The 19,991-nt window shown below is 36.8% G+C and overlaps 1 protein-coding gene across 8 annotated transcripts in view; it reads left to right on the forward strand.

Moving 5' to 3' along the window:
• The window catches only part of WDFY3 (WD repeat and FYVE domain containing 3), a 303,349-nt gene that overhangs the window by 119,339 nt on the left and 164,019 nt on the right, over window positions 1–19,991 (forward strand). For 7 of the 8 annotated variants that reach the window (XM_058433183.1, XM_032146792.2, XM_058433198.1 and 4 more), the window contains 3 exons: window positions 3,316–3,439; window positions 12,441–12,550; window positions 16,612–16,773. In XM_058433183.1, the coding sequence (XP_058289166.1) occupies window positions 3,316–3,439; window positions 12,441–12,550; window positions 16,612–16,773 (396 nt within the window). Of the gene's footprint in view, window positions 1–3,315; window positions 3,440–12,440; window positions 12,551–16,611; window positions 16,774–19,991 lie in introns of those variants that run through there. The other variant, XM_032146913.1, reaches the window with a different exon arrangement.

Genomic DNA, 19,991 nt, shown 5'->3' on the forward strand with positions numbered 1-19,991 from the left:
CTAAAAATACAAAACAAATTAGCTGGGCGTGGTGGTGGGTGCCTGTAATCCCAGCTACTCAGGAAGTTGAGGCAGGAGAATCACTTGAACCCAGGAGGCAGAGGTTGCAGTGAGCCGAGATTGTGCCATTGCACCACTCCAGCCTGAGCAACAAGAGCAAAACTCTGTTTCAACAACAATAACAAAAGGCTATGTACTCATCTCTGAGCACAGGTGGAATGGCTATTCAAAGATGTGTCATTATTAGGTTTCTCAATTTTTATCAATCTTCAGTTTGTTAAAGAATAGAGGTTTCTGGTGCGGCTCATGCCTGTATTCCCAGCACGCTGGGAGGCCATCGTGGGCAGATCACTTAAGCCCAGGAGTTCAAGACCAGACTGTATAACATGGCAAAATTCCTATCTCTACAAAAAAAATACAAAAATCAGCTGAGTGTGGTGGTGGGCACCTGTAGTCATAGCTACTCAGGAGGCTGATGTGGGAGGATCACCTGAGCTCAGGAGGTTAAGATAGCAGTGAACCATGATTGCGCCACTGCACTCCAGCCTGAATGACAGAGTAAGACCCTATCTCAAAAAAAAAAAGGGGGGGGGGTTTATTTAACAGGTAACATAGATTATTTAACAAATAACATAGATTAATTCTAAGCACACAACATTTATCAAAATCTCAGGAAAAAAATGTGTTGAGGAAGTATTGAAAAGTACAGTTTATTTTTTGAGATTTTGAGATTATTACAAATTACTCATTTGTCAAATTATTGAACAGACTGGGTGTCTGGATAAAACAATACCCTTGTAGAATTTATTTATTGTTTTAGCATTTTTAGCTTAATTTGAGGGAGGTTATAGGAAATATGTAAGAAACACATTTTCTATTAGAAGGATATTACATTGTTTGTTATATCCTTTTATTGGGATCTTTGGAAGGAATTGTTTATATTATACAGTAATCCCTCCTTATTCATGGTTTTGCTTTTCATGGTTTCGGTCATCTATGGTCTGAAAATATTAAGTGGAAAATTAAAGAAACAAACAATTCATAAGTTTGAAATCTGACACCATTCAGCTCCATCCCTCCCGGGATGTGAATTATTCCTTTGTCCAGTGTATCCATGATGTATGGGCCACCTGCCCAATAGTCACTTAGTAGCAGCCTCAGTTGTGAGACCTACTGTCCTGGTATCAAGCTGCTTGTTTTCAAGAAACTCTATTTTCCTTAATAATGGCCCCAAAGTGCAAAAGTTATGGGGTTGGCAACTTGGGTATGCCAGAGAGAAGTCCTTCCTTTAAGTGAAAAGGTAAAAGTTCTTGACTTAATAAGGAAAGACCAAAACCTGTGTGCTGAGGTTTTTGAGATCTATAATAAGAAGGAATCTTGTACTTGTGAAATTGCAAATAGTATATTATTACAGTTTTTTTCCTTTATTATTAGTTATTGTTGCCAGTCTCTTACTGTGCCTAATTTATTACTTAAACTTTATCACAGGTATGTATTATAGTAAAAAATACAGTGTTTACGGGGTTTGGTACTATCCGTGGTTTCAGGCATCCAGTGGGGTCTTAGAACTTACCTCTCACAGATAAGGGGGGACTAGTATAATATGAGGAATAGAAGTACTTCCTTAAATATATATATATATTTTTTCATGCTAAGGGCATTGTGAATGATGTGATTGATCAGGTTTTCTCTTTTGTATCTTTGAGCCAAAATTTGTAACCAATAATGGAAAATATAGAGGTCTTTCTGGTCTTAGATTTTTATTTAGTTTTCTTTTCCAGTCCATCTTCCTAGCTGGGTCTTTTATTTGCTTGTTTGTTTTGTTTTCCTTCTTAATTTTAGTTTATGTTCTCATGTTCTCCTCCAGTGCTCCCTGAATGTTTCTAGAATTTGATTGTGAGGGCAGTCAGCATATAAATAAACAACCATATTTAGGGAGCATTACTATAAAAGGCAGAGTGCTGGCTTGGGAGAATATGAAGATGAGTAAGTTATGTTTTCTCCTTTTGTAGTGACATTTCAATAGGTAATAATAATATAAAATACTGTGTAATGAGTGTTAAAAGGGAGAGATACTATAATAGCCTTAGAATATAGAGAATTTCCTTTCAGCAATAAAGAATATTCTTTAAAATAATACCTCAGGATGTATCTAGTTATATACCCATTAAAATACCATTTCTTTCCTTATGATGGTCTGTCCAGGTTTCATTTTCTCAAATTCTCTTTGCTGAACTCATACCCATTTACTTTTAAAAATTATTTATTGTAGGCAGGGTATAGTGGCTCACGCCTGTAATCCCAGCACTTAAGGAGGCAGAGGCAGGAGGATAGCTTGAGCCCACGAGTTCAAGACCTGTCTGACACAATATAGTAAGACCCAGTTCTCAAAAAAAAAAAAAAATAGATAAATAAAATTAAAAATAAGAATTATTTATTCTAAAGCTCATTTATTTTAAAATTTGTGTAAAAACAAGTTTATTTCATGACCCTCCCATTTATTTTCTCTTTTCTAGTTTTTTGGTAACAGCCTTGTTTTGTAAATTACTGTGATTAGAATGAAGAAATTCTGAGACATTGAATGAGTTTAGTGAATTCTGAGGTCAGCCTGGGATTTAGCAGTAGAGCTGCTTTTCACCATCCAATGTGCCTGTACTCCATCAAAGATCCTTTATAACTTTTCTCTAAATTCTCATATTAGCTTTCCTCAGAAAAATGTTGGCCGGACGTGGTGGCTCACGCCTGTAATCCCAGCACTTTGGGAGGCTGAGGCAGGTGGATCACCAGAGGTCAGGAGTTCAAGACTAGCCAGGCCAACATGGTGAAACCGCATCTCTACTAAAAATACAAAAATTAGCCGGGCGTGACGGCATGCACCTGTAGTCCCAGCTACTTGGCAGGCTGAGGCAGGAGAATAGCTTGAACCCAGGAGGCAGAGGTTGCAGTGAGCCAAAATTGTGCCACTACACTCCAGCCTAGGTGACAAAGTGAGACTCCGTCTCAAAAAAAAAGAAAGAAAAGAAACATAATTTCTAACGTTTTTAGTGAGATTGATTCAAATTTTATCAATAATGTCTACAGGTCTTAGATTTCATTTATTTAATCATTTCTTTAACAAATTTATATGTAAAAGGAAATGTGGCTAGACATGTGATTTATTGAAAGAATTGTATTTTCAACATATTAAGATTCAAAGTAACTGTGTAGGTCGACTTTTCTGGACTTGATTTTCAAGTCATAACACACTTCAAAATTCACAAAATAAAAAGAAAAATTTGTCAGTGCTTCATTAACAATGTCTTTTCTTATCTACAGGTTTTTGGAAATGCTCCGCCAAATACAATGACAGAAAAATTTTCTGATCTTCTGCAGTTCACAACACAAGTCTCACGACTAATGGTGACAGAAATTCGAAGGAGAGCATCAAACAAATCCACAGGTATTTTTACAGTAGCCAGCAAAAACTGATTTGTTTGAATGAACAGGCAGTTCTGTAAAAGTCCCATTAAAATTAAATGGAAAACAGACCTTGTTCTCAACACATTGAGTTCATTTACCCATTCCCTTTCCCTTTCTTAGAGTCACATTATTTTCCTGGTTTCAGCATCTTCAACTCTCGAGTAGTTCTGCTCAAGGCTACTCTGCCTGGACCACTACCACTTCCACCCTAACCCTTTAAAATACTCTGTTTCCCTTTGAACAAAATACAAATTTCTCAGCATGAAATTTAAGGCAAAGCTATCATCTGGTCTTTTTTTTTTTTTTTTTTTTTTTAAGCATACCCCGCTTCTATTGCTTGTTTTCTTTTCTGTATTTCAACGAAATCCAGCTGTCCGTAGTCTTCAAACATGTTTATACTCTTATTTTAATCATTTACTTAGAATGCTTCACTGAGGAAGAAGAATCTCTCCTCATTTCAATATGTCTAAATGTCAGCATAATTAAGTCATGCTTCCTTGATGAAATGCTTTTTGATTTCTTTAGGCAAATAAAAATTTTTTCTCTTCTGAACTACTGTTTTTCTTCTCAACCTCCTGGGTGGTCATTGTGCATGTGTCTTGATCTTCCCAGTAGACCATAAGCACTTAGGGGTCTCTGTGTCATCTGTAGTAGTTGCTCTCTAGGCCAGCTGCACAGCTGCCATTTTAACATCACTGTTCACATTGTCCTGGGATGCCTTTTCATTTTTTTGGGGTGGATTCTGTTTCCTGAATCCCTTAAATTCCTGATTTTGGTAAAGCATATTTTCCAGCAGCTTTATAAAAAAGGATACAGGGGAGTTATCAGGGTTTTGTTCTGCTTGTTGTTTTAGAGATACCACGAGTTAAACATTTTTTGACTATTGCTGTAAAAAATGGGTTCTTTTCTTTTCAGTAAGTAAAGTGATACCTTTAGCCTGACAACCTTTCAGCTGCCAGGACTTAGAACAAATTCCACTACATCATACAGCATGATTATTATAGAAAAGGAAACTTATTTAATACAAAACCAAGGGTCAGTAAGAGACAAGAAGACACATGTCTACGACTCTCATGATCTCACAGATACATGTGCTGGGGAGATGTGCTGAATATGCAGCTGTGGTTTACATTTAAATGGAGAGAGACTTCCGTCTCCTCCTCTCCATCCCCCATTGTTATCCATTCCTAAAGGACAAGCTCAAGAGTAATCTTGTTAGTAAAGAGACATTTGAACTGCTTATGACTTAGGCCATTGAATACTTGTTAGATATTTATAGGAGTAGTTTGAGAATGCTAGCTGTGTAATCCAGGAGGTCCTCTTAGCAGAGATTAGAAGCTACCAATTGCTTGGGAAAGTTGACCATGGGTTGAGATGGTCAGTGGTGAGTGTCTTAGCTCTGTCCTTCCATGCAGCCCAGGATGAGCACTCAGGGTCATTTTGGAAAATCTTGCAGCTTGCATTATTATCAGTCCTCCTTTAAGTAAGTATCAAGTTCTATGTGGGAAATCATTTTGTCTCAGAATTTTAAATATTTTCTTTTATAATATAGGCTCTTACATTGTTATTGAGAAATCGAAAGCTATGTAGATTCTTGATTTTTTTTTCCTCTGTGACCTATTTTTTTTTTCTAGAAGCTTTTAGGATCCTCTCTTTGTCCCTGCTTTTCTAAAATGTCATAATAACATGCCTTGTGGTAGACCTATTTTTATACATGTGCTGGGTACTCATTGAACTCTTTCAGTCTGGTTATTCATATCCTTTAATTTGGGCAAAGTTTCATGAATTGTTTAGTAATATCCTCCTCTGTTTTCTCCTTCTAGTTAGATGACCCTCTTAGACTGTTCCTCTCATTTTCTTATCTTTCTTCTCATTTTCTATCTTTGTGTTTTGACTACTTGCTAAGAGAACTCCTCAATTTTATCATTTATCTCTTCTATAGAGGTTCTTTTTTTATTTGTGACATTATATTTTTCTCATTTTAAAAAATATTTTTCATTTCTAAGTGTTCTTTCTTACTGGTTTCTATTATTTTGGGGCTGCATTTTCTTCTTATCTTTCTGAGTTTTCTTTTTTTTCTTTCAGATTTTTGTCTCCATAAATAATCTGTTTCTTTTAGGTTTAATAAAAAGGTTTTGTTTATCAATTTGTTTTTGTCTTTGTCTTTTATGTTAGAGAATATCCGTACATGTCTCACCCTTGACCATCTGCTCTTAACATAAGAATGGAGCATTAAAAAGCTTTTTAATTGTGTGTGAAGCTTGCAGCTGTGGGCTACAACATAAGATGATCTTGCTAGGCTGTTTTTTTGGTGATCTTTTTCCTAAACTAAGCAGATACTCAGAGAATTGTCCAGTCTCTGCTTGGAAGATATATGCCTGACTCAGCATTTTGGAAGCAAAGTAGGGGAAGGGTTTGGGGACCCTCAAGGTTTAGTATATAAGCTTTTATTTTACCTTTGTATGTCCACATGGTACCTTGTGCCCCTCAATCCGTACTCCCTCTCTCTTACTCTTTTCAGTGAACAAACAAACCTGTGGCCTAGTGCCCACGTAGTATTAGGGACCTTGGGTCTAACTGCTCTTGAACATATTTTCCACCAGTCCTTCTCTGTGTAGTTCCTTATTTACTTCTGCTTCCAAAGGTGCCTTGTGCCACCAGTTCCTGAGCCTCTCAGGGGTTCTTTGGTATTTGGGTTGCTTTTCCACTTTTCCTGAATTACTTCAAGATTCTAGGGTTTGCTCATCAGTAACCGTGAATCTCTCTGCTATTTTAATATCCAAAATTTCATTGCTTTCACTTATTCTGTTCTTGTTCTTAAAAGTTTATACCTTTTAAAAATCCTTTTACAAGCATTTTAATGGTTGTATTCATCCATTTTCACGGTACTGTAAGGAAATACCCATGCTGATGAAATTAGGTATCTCCATTCTTTCTTGAATGACATACTAGATTAGGAAAAAATTCCTAAAACTTATTTATACTTGCCTCTGTTACTGTCTTTTTAAATACCTAATCTACATGTTTGTAGAAAGACATTTTGCTACACTGGAGATTTGTTTTCCTAACTCCCTTTATGATTTCACATCCACAGGGCAATTTTTTTTTTTTTTGAGATGGAGCCTTGCTCTTTCGCCCAGACGGGAGTGCAGTGGCGCTATCTCGGTTCACTGCAAGCTCCGCCTCCCGGGTTCACGCCATTCTCCTGCCTCAGCCTCCCGAGTAGCTGGGACTACAGGCACCCACCACCGTGCCCGGCTAATTTTTTGTGTTTTTAGTAGAGACGGGGTTTCACCATGTTAGCCAGGATGGTCTCGATCTCCAGACCTCGTGATCGGCCCACCTTGGCCTCCCAAAGTGCTGGGATTACAGGCGTGAGCCACCACGCCCGGCCTTCACAGGGCAATTTTTTAGATGTAATGAAAGATGTCTTAAATCGAGTAGATGTCTCATTGTTAATTACAGTAAGAATTACACAAGTTTTTTTTTAACTTTTAAGTTTAAAATAATCGTAGACTCTTAGGAAATTACAAAAATAGTAGCTAGGATGGCCGGGCATGGTGGCTCACGCTTGTAATCCCAGCACTTTGGGAGGCCGAGGCGGGCGGATCACGAGGTCAGGAGATCGAGACCACGGTGAAACCCCGTCTCTACTAAAAATACAAAAAATTAGCCGGGCACGGTGGTGGGTGCCTGTAGTACCAGCTACTCGGAGAGGCTGAGGCAGGAGAATGGCGTGAACCCGGGAGGCGGAGCTTGCAGTGAGCCGAGATTGCGCCACTGCACTCCAGCCTGGGTGACAGAGCGAGACTCCGTCTCAAAAAAAAAAAAAAAAAAAAAAAATAGTAGCCAGGATCATGTGCCCTTCATCCACTTTTCCTCATTGATGACATCTTATTAATTAGCGATTTTTTAAGATACATTTTTTTCATATTGTGTAATTTCACATGATTTTTAGTTTTAAGCTTGTGAAATTCATTAACCTTTGAATCCTATTATATTCAGTTTAGTTTGTGTGTTACTTCCTCATGAAAGATCTTTCCTAAGTACCCTATCTCAAATAGGTCTTCTGTCCTCTGTCCCCACATCCATTAGTATCTATTCAGTCACATTGTATGTTAACCTTCATAGCGTTGTTATCATCTGAAAGTATTTTCTTTATTTACTTATTTAATTTTATTGTCTGTTGTGTTCACCGTGTATTACTAGCACCTAAATTTTTACTGATTTTGGACATAGGATTTCTCTGCCTTTTTTTTTTTTTTTTAATGCTTTGAGAATCGGAGTAGAGTTAGAAGGGCCAGCCTTCCTGATTTTTAGAAGAGAAGAACATAATTCTGGAGTGTCTCCTCAGTCAGCCTTACCCTGGCTATGGGAATCCTTGTTTTTTTTCTTTCATTTTTAGTTTAGAACATTGGAAGATTCTTTTGGTCAGTGTTGTTATCAAAAATATATTCATGGAGACTTTGTGACCTATTGATTTTTCTAGTAAAAAGTTCTAGATTTTTCAGGGCCTAAGTATATCCTAAATCATCCAACTCTTAATATTTCATCTTTATTTTCTTATTTACTTATTTTTATTGTGGTTAAAAAAACACTTAATGTGGGAACTACCCTCTTAACCAATTTTTCAGTGTGCAGTACAGACTGTTAACAATACGTACCATGCTGTACAGCAGATCTCTAGAACTTTTTGTGTCTTACATGACTGAAACTATACCCATTGAACAGCAACTCCTCATTTCCCCCTCCCCTCAGCCCCTGGCCACCATCCACCATTCTGCTTTCTTCTTCTGTAAGTTGGACTACTTTAGATACCTTGTATAACCTTTTATTTTACAGGAGGTTATCATTGAAAAGAATTTTGTCTTAATTTACATTCACATACATTTTCTACAAAAAAAAAACAGGTGAAGTGAACCTTTTATTATTCCTTTGAAGGTTGGCTATGTTCGTTGTTCACCAGAACAAGATTATTCTTCCAGTACCCCTCTGAATTTGCTATGGAAGACTTGTTATTTTGGGTGTTACCTAATCAGCACCCACAGATACAGCCTTTTTTATCAGATTACTTGAGATATGGGCTGTAGATATCTCAGTAGGAAACAAGCTTATGTGCAGTTCTGTTGTTTACATCTATCTGAAGTTTGTGAAAATGGAAACCTTTTAGGGAATATCAAGTTGCAAAATGGATATATGAATGATTTGTTATACGTTTAGGTCAAGTCACAGTCTCCTTGTCTCCCTTAATTCTTTCTTGGTCCTTTGCCTCCATGTGGCTTTTCCTGGAAGTAAGTAGTGACTCAATTAATTTGACAAAAACATAATGTTGTGGTCAGATTGTATAGAGTGTGTATCTTAAGATTTTTCCCCATCTCTTCTGGTTAGCTCAGCCAGTTCTAATTCTGCTTAAGTTTAAGGGCACATGGTCAATTTATATCAGCAAAGCAGAAAATTCCTACCTGCATAAAGTACTTTAATAAACTAAAGTATCTTTAGTTTATTATTAATGTTTTTCTACATGCTAGGTGCCACTGTTAAACCTAGTAGTGCAATCCCCAATATGGGCAGCAATCCAGCAATGGAGAGGCTGGATGATGTTGACTCCAGTACTCTTGTGGTGGGATTAGTGGAATTTAGTGAATCCCCACTTAGACAACCCAGCCTTTTTTTTTAAACAGAAAAACAGTGTGCCCTGCTGTCCCCCAAGGATTTCAAAGCCACAACACCTTCAGGTAATTTCATTCCCAGGATGTGGTTATGTATTGTCAAATGAAAAGAAGCATGGAAGCTGTGAATTCTAATATTGTTTTTCTGACTAACTTGTGAAATTTTTTTTTTGGAGGGGGCGAAGGTGTTTAGGGCTTTGTGTCTTCATTAAATAAGTATAATAATACCATTAATGTGACTCACCATCATCGTGAAGTATAAATTTGAAAATGGCATACGCTTTAAATGGACTTTGCAAAGGAAAACTTGTATTTCACTTATTATTAACATGTTTTGCATTCTGGTTGTTCTGAATGCTAATTGAATTCATTTGTTTTCTCTCAGTGTAGGTTGAGAAATTGCATTTAAGGTTGTCTGCATTCTTTACTTATTTAATGTAATCCTGGGCTTTATTAACTTCATTTCTGTGTTTTTCATTCTAACTATATGTATTGAAATGCAGTGTGAAAGATAAAGCTTGAATCAAATGATTGACAACTCTAAAGATGGGTTAATATTAATATATTCTTTCATTAACTCTTAAAAACTTAAGTTAAATCATCGTTTATATTTGTATTTGTTAAATATTATTGAAATTAAAAGATCCGGTATGTTTCTAACTAGTAGTGGGCATTTTTTCCCCAAAGTTTTAAGAAACCATTTGATTTATGGAGGTTTTATTTAAAATTCCTTGCTAGTATACATAATTTTTTTAAGATAGCACTAAATGCTATATACTTTTAAAATGAGCTGCTTACCTCATTTAAAATAAAAAGTGAGGCTGGGCACAGTAGCTCACACCCAGGTACAAGTAATCCCAGTACTTTGGGAGACCAAGACAGGAGGATCACTTGAATTCAGGAGTTTGAGACCAGCCTGGGCAACATAGCGATACTCTGTCTCTACAAAAAAATTTTGTTTTTATTAGCCAGGCATGGTGGTGCATACTGTTAGTCCCAGCTACATGGGGGACTGAGGCGGGAGGATTGCTTGAGTTGAGGAGATTGAGGCTGCAGTAAGCCGTGATCGTGCACTCCAGCCTGGACAATAGAGTGAGACCTTGTCTCAGAAAAATAATAAAGTAAAAAGTGGGAGATGCCTTTGAAATATTCTTAATGACACATATTGAAATTGGTAGGTGAAAATAAAATAGTTATTTTTTACAGTGATACAGTTATGCTATTCTTTACAAAATAGTAAAATATATTTGTTATGTAAAGATAGTTTGTTTTGTCGATGGAGTTTGGAATCTCCCCATATCATTCAACCTCAACCCTATCCAGATCTCTTTCACTGACTAGCTATGTGATTGTAGGCAAATTACTTATCTTCTGCATTTCTCAACTTACACTATTGTAAGGGATATATTAGTAGAAAATAACTCACAGGGTTCTTGTAAAGATTAAATGAGTTAAACCCACAAGTACTTAACACAATGCTTGATATATAGTTAAGACTCAATAAAAAGAATCTATTTTTAAAATTTTCATGCTAAAAAAAGTGTTCCCTCATATGGAAGTTTACCAAGATGAAACTTTGCCCAGCCTAGAATCATGTGTAAGTCTTGTATTCAGTTATCTAATAAAACACTTTTATTTTATGTTAAATTGAAGAAAAAATACATCTAAGATAAGCTAAATCTTATTTTCTACTTTATACTTCTTTATGAAGTATGTTAAGTATACATTAGTTTTTTGTTTTCCTTTGTTTTTGAGACGGAGTCTCTCTGTTGCCTAGGCTAGAGTGCAGTGGTGTGATCTCGGCTCACTGCACCCTCTGCCTCTGGGTTCAAGTAATTCTGCCTCAGTCTCCCAAGTAGCTGGGACTACAGGTGCCCACCACCACACTCGGCTAATTTTTTGTATTTTTAGTAGAGATGGGGTTTCACTGTGTTAGTAGCCAAGATGGCCTCTATCTCCTGACCTTGGTGGCGTGAGCCACCGCACCCAGCCAAGTATACATTAGTTTTTACCCAGTTAGTTCCTAGTAAACAAATTAGACTTACTTCCTTTTTTTGTTGTTTTTTTTTGTTTTGTTTTGTTTTTTTGTTTGAAATAGAGTCTCACTCCATTTCCCAGGCTGGAGTGCAGTGGCGTGATCTTGGCTCACCGCAACCTCCACCTCCTAGGTACAAGCCATTCTCCTGCCTCAGCCTCCCAAGTAGCTGGGATTACAGGCTCATGACACCACACCCGCCTGATTTTTGTATTTTTAGTAGAGATGGGGTTTCTCCATGTTGGCCAGGCTGGTCTCGAACTTCTGACCTCAGGTGATCTGCCCACCTTGGCCTCCCAAAGTGCTGGGATTACAGGTGTGAGCCACCATGCCCTGCCAAATTGGACTTCCTTTCTGACAATTTTAACTCCTATCATATATTACTATAAAAATTGGCAAACCATGCTGATGAAATTAGGTACATATTTAGAGACTTATCCATTTACTCTTCTCTCTAATAAGAAATATAATCAACTAAATTTACTTTTGAAGATTCTTCCAAGTTTGCAGTTCTGTGATTGGCTGTCTTATGTATTTCACTGTTTCTCTCTTCCTGCTGTCAGCTGCTCAAGTTATTCCTCTGTGTGTTACTTAGGAAACCTCTTAATTTTATTTCCCTCTCACCATTCTTCTCAGCCTTCCAGTCCGTCATACACATTACTACTAGATTAATAGTCTTAGTATAATCCTTTCATCATCTCCTTTGCTCAAGAAACTACATTTGCTCCCTCTTGCCCAGAAAATCAAATACAGCCAGTAGCTTACCCTCCTTCATAATTAGGCATCTCTATTTTTTAAAGTCACTACTGTTGGTATTAGACTGCACTTCTCAACAGTGCTCTTCTATAATGTTAAAAAAGTGCTATCACAGTTCTTTGTCTTGATCTGTATGTGTCAGGCTCATTCCTCTAGCCACTCTTGTTTTGTTGCTGTGCTCTTATTTTCTCTGCACCCTTAATCGCTCCCACTTCCTGGACAAACATGTACTTGTCTTCCAGGCAGTTTTAGCTCAAATTTCACCTCTTCCATGACTTTTTGATTAGCTCCTGTCATAACTTTCCCTGAAATATATAGGTTGGCTTTTACATTTCTGTATTAATGATATAAAGGTTTATGAATACCATTAAAACATTGCTATTTTTAAAGTTTTTCCATATGTAATAGTGCTGGTATAATTATGTGCTTAGTAAATTTTCATTTCCTTGGTAGGTTTTAAAGAAGAACCTCTTTATATGTGACTTTTCCCCCACTTAATGGCTTTTCCTTTGGTTTTACAGAGGCTGCAAGTCGGGCCATAGTACAGTTCCTGGAGATCAATCAGAGTGAAGAAGCCAGTAGAGGCTGGATGCTTCTGACCACAATTAATTTGTTAGCTTCCTCTGGTCAGGTAAGTTCTTAGTTTTCATGTTTGATAACTCAGCGTCTTTATTTTATAGCCTCTCGTGATTTTATTATTAAATACATCATTATATCCAAATGAGATACTATGATAATCATTTGTATTCTTCTCTTTTAAAACATTATTTCATGCTTCTCATAACATCTCTGCGAGGAGTTTGATGTTCGATGCATTGTACTCATAAGGAAACGCATGGCTTAGAGCAGTGTTTTCCATCTCGATATGTTGTAACACACATAGGACATAACCATTTGTGGCTGGGCTCAGTGGCTCACACCTGTAATTGCAGCACTTTGAGAGGTCAAGGTGGGAAGATTGCTTGAGCCCAGAAATTTGAGACCAGTCTGGGCAACATAGAGAGACCCCAATCTCTTTAAAAAAAAAAAAAAAAATTAGCCGAGCATGGTGGCCTGCACCTGAAGTCCCTGCCGTTCAGAGGCTGAGGCAAGAGGATTACTTGAGCCTGGGAGGTTGAGGCTGCAGTGAGCCATAATCGCACCACTCCAGCCTGGGTGACAGTGAGACCCTGTCTCTAAAAAAAAATTTTTTTAATGATACCATTTGTAGAGCATTCTGGGCAAACAGATGGACTATTTCTGGCTGGTGGCAAGTAGCTCAGGAGCTCTGGGTCCTTCAGGCCCAGCCCAGCACTTTTGTCACCGATGTTAGGGAAACCGATGTTAGGCTCAGGAAGAATAAAAAAATCACTGTTTATCTAAGGTCACTCAGCTAATAAAGAACAAATGACATGGAAAATAGTTTTAAATTTTTATGGGAAATAAGGAAACTGACATTTTTAGGATAATATATATTTTCTTCTCATTTGATTTATTCTGGAGATTGCTTTTTATTTCCTCTAAATCAGCTGTAAGTATCTGTCATGAAATATGTTGCATGTGCTCATTAATGAGCTATTTAGATACCTGATTTTTGGCCTTTGATGTTTTGGGGATGAAAGAGATTAATTCAGCCTTCTAAAATCCAGAGTATAATTACCTACCAAAGTCAGTACCAATCTTGGGAATGTCTTTTGTCTAAGTTACAGTGGACTTTCAGACACTCTCATCATGTAATAATGGACCTACTTAACTGTAACATAATTGTACCATGTGACTGGCCACAGCAGATACAGTGCATACGTCTTAGTAACCATATCCTGAAACCTGTCAGTAACCCAAAGTAATTATCTCTTAGAATTTTCTCCTTGGAATGATCTGTTTTCTTTTTATTTGTTTTCTGTGTTTTCTCTCTCTTTTTTTTTCTTTCGTTTTTTTGAGGTGGAGTCTTGCTCTGTCACCCAGCCTGGAGTGGAGTGCAATGGTGCGACCTCAGCTCACTGCAACCTCTGCCTCCCAGATTCAAGCGATTCTCTTGCCTCAGCCTCCCGAGTAGCTGGGATTACAGGCGTGCGCCACCACGCCCAGCAAATTTTTGTATTTTTAGTAGAGACTGGGTTTCACCATGTTGGCCAGGCTGGTCCCGAACTCCTGACCTCAGGTGATCCACCTGCCTTGGCCTCCCAAAGTGCTGGGATTATAGGCGTGAGCCACACCGTGCCTGGCCCTGTTTTTTTTTTTTTAAACTCAGGGAATTAGTGTAACCAACCTGTCCTGGTGTTCCTGGGATTTTCCAGGTTTTAGCATAGGAAGGCCTGCATCTCAGGATACTGCACGGTCTCAGGCAAATTGAGAGGGTTGGTTATTCTAAGTAATCTTCAAATGGTCCCAGAGTAGACCATTGTTTTCATGTATCTGACTCTACTGGATGAATAACAAAATCTCAATTCTGTTTGCTGTTGATGGTAGCTATAAATGTCTGTATGTTATTATACCAAAATTTGTTTTAGAATAGCATATCTTTATTTGCTATTAAAACTTTATATAATTTAAATATTTACTATTGATATTTAATATAAGTAATATTAACTTTTAATGCAGTTTTCTACATTTATTCATATTTTCTATAAAAACCTAATCACTTAAAAAATTACAAGTTTAGATGCCAAGTTGTACTTTAAATCTATCTACAATAAATGAAAATGAAACATCATACCACTTTGCTTACTGGCGAGCTAAAGCTAGTAATAATCTATCTGGAAATAGATACATTTAAAAAGCAAATTCAGTGTTATGTTTGGAGCTACCTTTTTTGAGTGCCATTTTCTGCTGGTAGCAGCGATACACAGAGATGACCAAAACATGGTCCTGACTCAATGCATAGATGTAAGAGATGAAGCAGAAAAAGATAATACCATAATATTTAATAATGGGGCATATATAGTGCTATTGAAAATAGAAATGTGAGAGTTAAACATTTTGAAAGTGAGGGTAGAAGGAAAGATGAGGAGTTCAGTAAACTTGGAGACATAGCAGATGTTTAAACTGAACTTTAAATGTATGGTAACGTAAGTGTTAAGAAATCATAGTAGATGAATAGAACAAAAGGTTTAGAGTATTTGAGACAAGAAATGGTATGTTGGGTATGTAGAAAGGGGCCACATCTTGCCAGGGATAGTCTTGAAGATTTCTCTTCATCACCCTGCTACTGCATTAGTTCCAGCCCCATCTCTCATGTGGTTTAGGGGGTTAGTTTCCCAGTTACCCTTTCCTTCTGGCTCTCTATATTTATGATCTGTATTACCACCAGCTAATTTTCTGAAATCTAGCTCTTTTACTTTTTGTTTGTAACATTTCACTGGGTCGTCACTGCCAAGAAAATAAAATGTGAGACTATTTTCATAAGTCATTGAGCATACACACTTTGTAGGCCACTTAGCCAGCTGTCTGACCTAAAGCAGGGTATGTAAGTGATGAACCTCAGTTGCTTCATCTGTGAAATAAGGATCATTTTACAAATGAAGTCATGGGGTTGACTTAAGGAATAGGTGAGATGATGTATGTAAAGTGCTTATTAGCCTTATGCCTCTTACATAGTAAACAGTAATTCAAGGTTAGCCATTATTATTGTGGCTCTTCAGGAGTCAGCATTTTCAGACTCGGTGTTTCTTCAAAAATACTGTACCATATGGCCTAACCTCCTATGTATCTTCCAGGTGATCTTTCCCTTTTTATTTTAATTCCTTATACTTTTTAATGCCATTCCTGGCAGTGTTAGGCAATCCCTTTTATATTAGCCTGTATATACTACCATTGTTAGACTGAAATCTTAAGAGATTAAGTCATAGTTACTTAGGACTCTAATAATTCCAGTCGACTGTGGTCTTTTGAAGGACAGAGATACTTCGTCTTTGCATGCCCAGCTCCCAGCACACAGCCTGACATTCCCTGGACACTCAATAAATGTTTTATGAGAAAGTAAACTAACTAATCAACAGATTATGCCAGTCTCTTGATCTCTAGTGCAGTTAAACTTTTTGTTCCAAACTGCACCATGGAAAATTTTGATAAATATTATATCATACTTAACAGTGTTGAAATATGTACTGTAAGAAGGTCTAGAGTTTCTCTTCTGGATATCTTTGAAAATAATATAGAGATGTATTTGTGTCAGTGATGGCTTTATCACTCAAGTGTCTTTCCAGCCTCAAAAATCTACAATAAGAATAAAGATAAAAATAATAGTAAAGCAACAATGAATATACAATTTAGTGCTTAATGTATCTTTGTATGTATTATCTTACATAACTCTGATGTTAGCCATTAGAAGGGTGTATCATTCTATCTATTTTTATAAGAAAGGAAAGTGAATCTCAGGAGAATTAAGTAGTTTGCTGAAGTTCGTAGTTCTTAAGTGTCTGTTTTTCTAAATTCTAAAGATTATGCTTCCGAAACATGCTGCTTTTTAATAAATAAATATTACATTTAATTGATAATTTACTGTATAACAAACTCAGTCTCACTGTTTGATTAAAGCAAAATTGTTCAGATGCACAGTTGTATGTTTCTTCACTTGGAGTCATTTTTAAATTCTTACATGCATTTAAAAAGTTACCTTGATATGTAATTTTCAGGTTAACATTTATGAATTATTTAGCTGTACCAATTATAGTTGTGTCTATCTATTCACTTATTTATTGGTTTGTTTTCCAGAAAACCGTGGACTGCATGACAACAATGTCAGTGCCTTCCACCCTGGTTAAATGTTTATATCTGTTTTTTGACCTTCCACATGTGCCTGAGGCAGTTGGAGGTGCACAGAATGAGCTACCTCTAGCAGAACGTCGAGGACTACTCCAGAAAGTTTTTGTACAGGTATGAAAGGTGCTATTTGCCTACCTCCACCCTATTTAAAGGGAAGTGGGTGTACTTCCTAAATAGATGTTTTACATATTCCATTTTTAACTCATATTTCATTTTATTTATGATAGTATGACTTTATCTCATATAATTATCACATTTTTTGAATCTGCAGAAATAATATAAATATTCTTTTCAGGAATATTTGAGTGAGGCATTAGCAAGTTTGTTTCTCTGAACAGATCCAGCCATTGAGATTACTTTTGCTATGTCGGAATGTCTCTAAATGAACTAAGCAAGGAAAACTTGAAAATGATATAAAGATTTGGATAATATTTCTTATAATGTCTCAAAATTCTATCTAGTTGCTGTTTATATACAGGAAGTCCCTAGCCTATAAATATTTCACATGTAAAGACCGTTTACTTTGGTGGTGGCTGCCTCCTCGTCTGCCCTGCCTGTAAAGCTCTTCTTTCCCACTGTTAGCACTGTTCTTTTAACAGCATTGTGGGTTAACAAATGTGTGATAGACCTTTATTAGCTAGCCCAGGAATATAGTTATCATGTATGATATCCTTTCTTGGCAGAAAATTGTCAAAACAAGCAAACAAACATATAGAATATAATCTGCCCATTGGTCTAATACAGTATTAAAAAAACGACATTTGACACAAAAAGACAAATACTGCATGATTCCAATTATATGATATATCTAAAGTAGTCATACAGGTAGAACAGAAAGTGGAATACTGGTGGCTAGGAACTAAGGGAAAGAAGAAAAGGGAATTATTTTTCTATAGGAATAGAGTTTCAGTTTTGCAAGATGAAGTTCTGTTGCACAACAGTGTACGTATACTTAACACTGCTGTACCACACTCTTAAAACAGTTAAGATAGTAAATTTTACATGTTTTTTTAACCCATTCAACAGTTAAAAACAACATGTTTAGATCTAGTTCTCTAAAGCTAAGTCATCTAAAATGCAGATTTCGCACCTTTAAAATGAAAATGATACCTACCTAAAAGGTTTTTTGAGGCTTAAATGACATAATATGTAAAGGTACGGTTTTCAGCTTAGCACATAGTAGATAGGAAGGAGAAGTAACTGTAATTACTGCCACTGCCACCATCACCACCATCAAGAGTAGGAAGAGAATAGAGAGAACAGTGGATTGGGGTAGAAAAGATAGAGCTGTATAGAGTAATGGTTGCAGGCTCACCTCATGTCACTGGGCTCTTTACTGTAAGGATGACTCTGTTTGGTAGAGCTGCTAGTGATGAAAGGACAGGAGAGAGTGAGACCAAGACAATTTTAGAAAGTAAAAGAATGGGATTATCAAGTAAAATACTAAATCAGTATATTTATTGAACACTTGATCTGTTAGATACTTTTGTGCTTGTGGTTAACATTTCTCATCTCATATCTCAATTTGCAAGATAACCCTACGACTTCAGAGCTTTCGTTTTTCCCCAAAATGATTACGTAAGCAAATGGCAGGAATAGGATTAGAACTCAGATCTATCTGATTCCTGAATTAGATTTGCTGAGAAAAGCAATGGGAATAAATGAAGGAGTAAATCGCATAGGAATTATAGCTGCTTGAAGATATTGCCGATGAATGTAGTGGGTTAATCTTTGCTGATTAGAATAGCAGCCTCATTTCAATAAACCCCTTTTAAAGAACTAATGCCTTAGGTAATAAATGGAATCTGCATTTTATACTTTTAAGACCTAGGTAAGCATAGCAAAGTTTTTTTAAAAAATTATTTCTATTTGAAAACCAGGTGCTGACTTTCAGTCATGTGGGAGTCACTTTAGCATACTGAAGTCATTGAATATTAAGGCCAAAAGGGACTCACAAGATAATTTAAATCAAACTCCTCATTTACAGTTGTGGAAACTAATATTCCGGTTTATAATCCATAGTAGGCGAGTGACAGTGATAAAAACCTAGCTCTCCCAACTCCTAGTTCACTGCTGCTTTTAGTGTATCACTTTCTTTGTTTTAGTTCCTCATCGCAGGCTAATGTTTTAATCATTGTGTCTAGGAAACCAATTGACACAAACTTATTAAATGTTTTAAAATAGATGAAATCCCTACATTTGTATTATGTGACAGATGGTTTCCTGAGACTTTAGCATTTGGTAATGCTTCATGCAGGCATTCAGTTTTTTTGTTGTTGTTGATGTGGCCAGTTATTGCTCTGCCACACTTGGTTGGACTTTTATAACAGAGTTCTTACAAATATAAGTGGTTAGTGTAGAGGCAGAAGAGGAATGAGAAATTTTTTTTGGAGAGAATCTTGCTCTGTCTCCCAGGCTGGAGTGTGGTGGAGCGATCTTGGCTCACTGCAGCCTCTGCCTCTTAGAGGTTCAAGCGATTTTCGTGCCTCAGCCACCCAAGTAGCTAGGACTACAAGCTGTGCCACCATGCTTGGCTGGTTTTTTTTTGTTTTGTTTTTAGTAGAGATGAGGTTTCACCATGTTGGCCAGGTTGGTCTCGAACTCCTGGGCTCAAGTGATCCTCCCGCCTCAGCCTCCCAAAGTGCTGGGATTACAGGCGTGAGCCACCACGCCCAGCCAGGAATGAAAAATTGACTTTACAGTTTTCTGTTCTGTAAAAATGAAAGGATCGTACTAGATTATTTGTAAGAATCCTTCTGCCTATAAAGATGAACTAGTTATCTTACAAGTCAACAAATTCAAGAAATTCTTGCATCCAGTTTGAGAACAGTGATTTGATTTGTAAAAAAGTATTTTATTATATGTGGGTTTGTTTTCTATGTACCAAATTGGAAAACTGGCATTTGTCTCGCTAATCACATAAGGAGTGTCAGAACCAACAACAACTATAATCAGTAATAGACCCCTCTGAGAATATACTTTTTTATTACATTTAACTGTCTGTATTCACATATGGTAAAAGATGATGACATATTACACATATTAATGGACATTTGGTATCCAGCAGTTTCTCCAGGCATTTGGTGGGAAGGGTACCATATTTACTGATTTTATAAATATTTTATTGTTTTTATGAATTCTTAAACCTTTTTTCCTTTCTGATACTTGGCAGCTATGAATTAGAAAACTTTTATATCTAAGCAAGTTTTTGCATTTGAAGGAAAAGGAAGGCGTAGTTTTCTCAGATAAAATGTGATATTTCAACTACCTCTCTCTGTTGAGCTTCTCTTCTCTTCTCTTCTCTTCTCTTCTCTTCTCTTCTCTTCTCT

The sequence above is a fragment of the Hylobates moloch genome, unplaced genomic scaffold, assembly GCF_009828535.3.
Source record: "Hylobates moloch isolate HMO894 unplaced genomic scaffold, HMol_V3 SCAFFOLD_2, whole genome shotgun sequence".
Lineage (NCBI taxonomy): Eukaryota > Metazoa > Chordata > Mammalia > Primates > Hylobatidae > Hylobates > Hylobates moloch.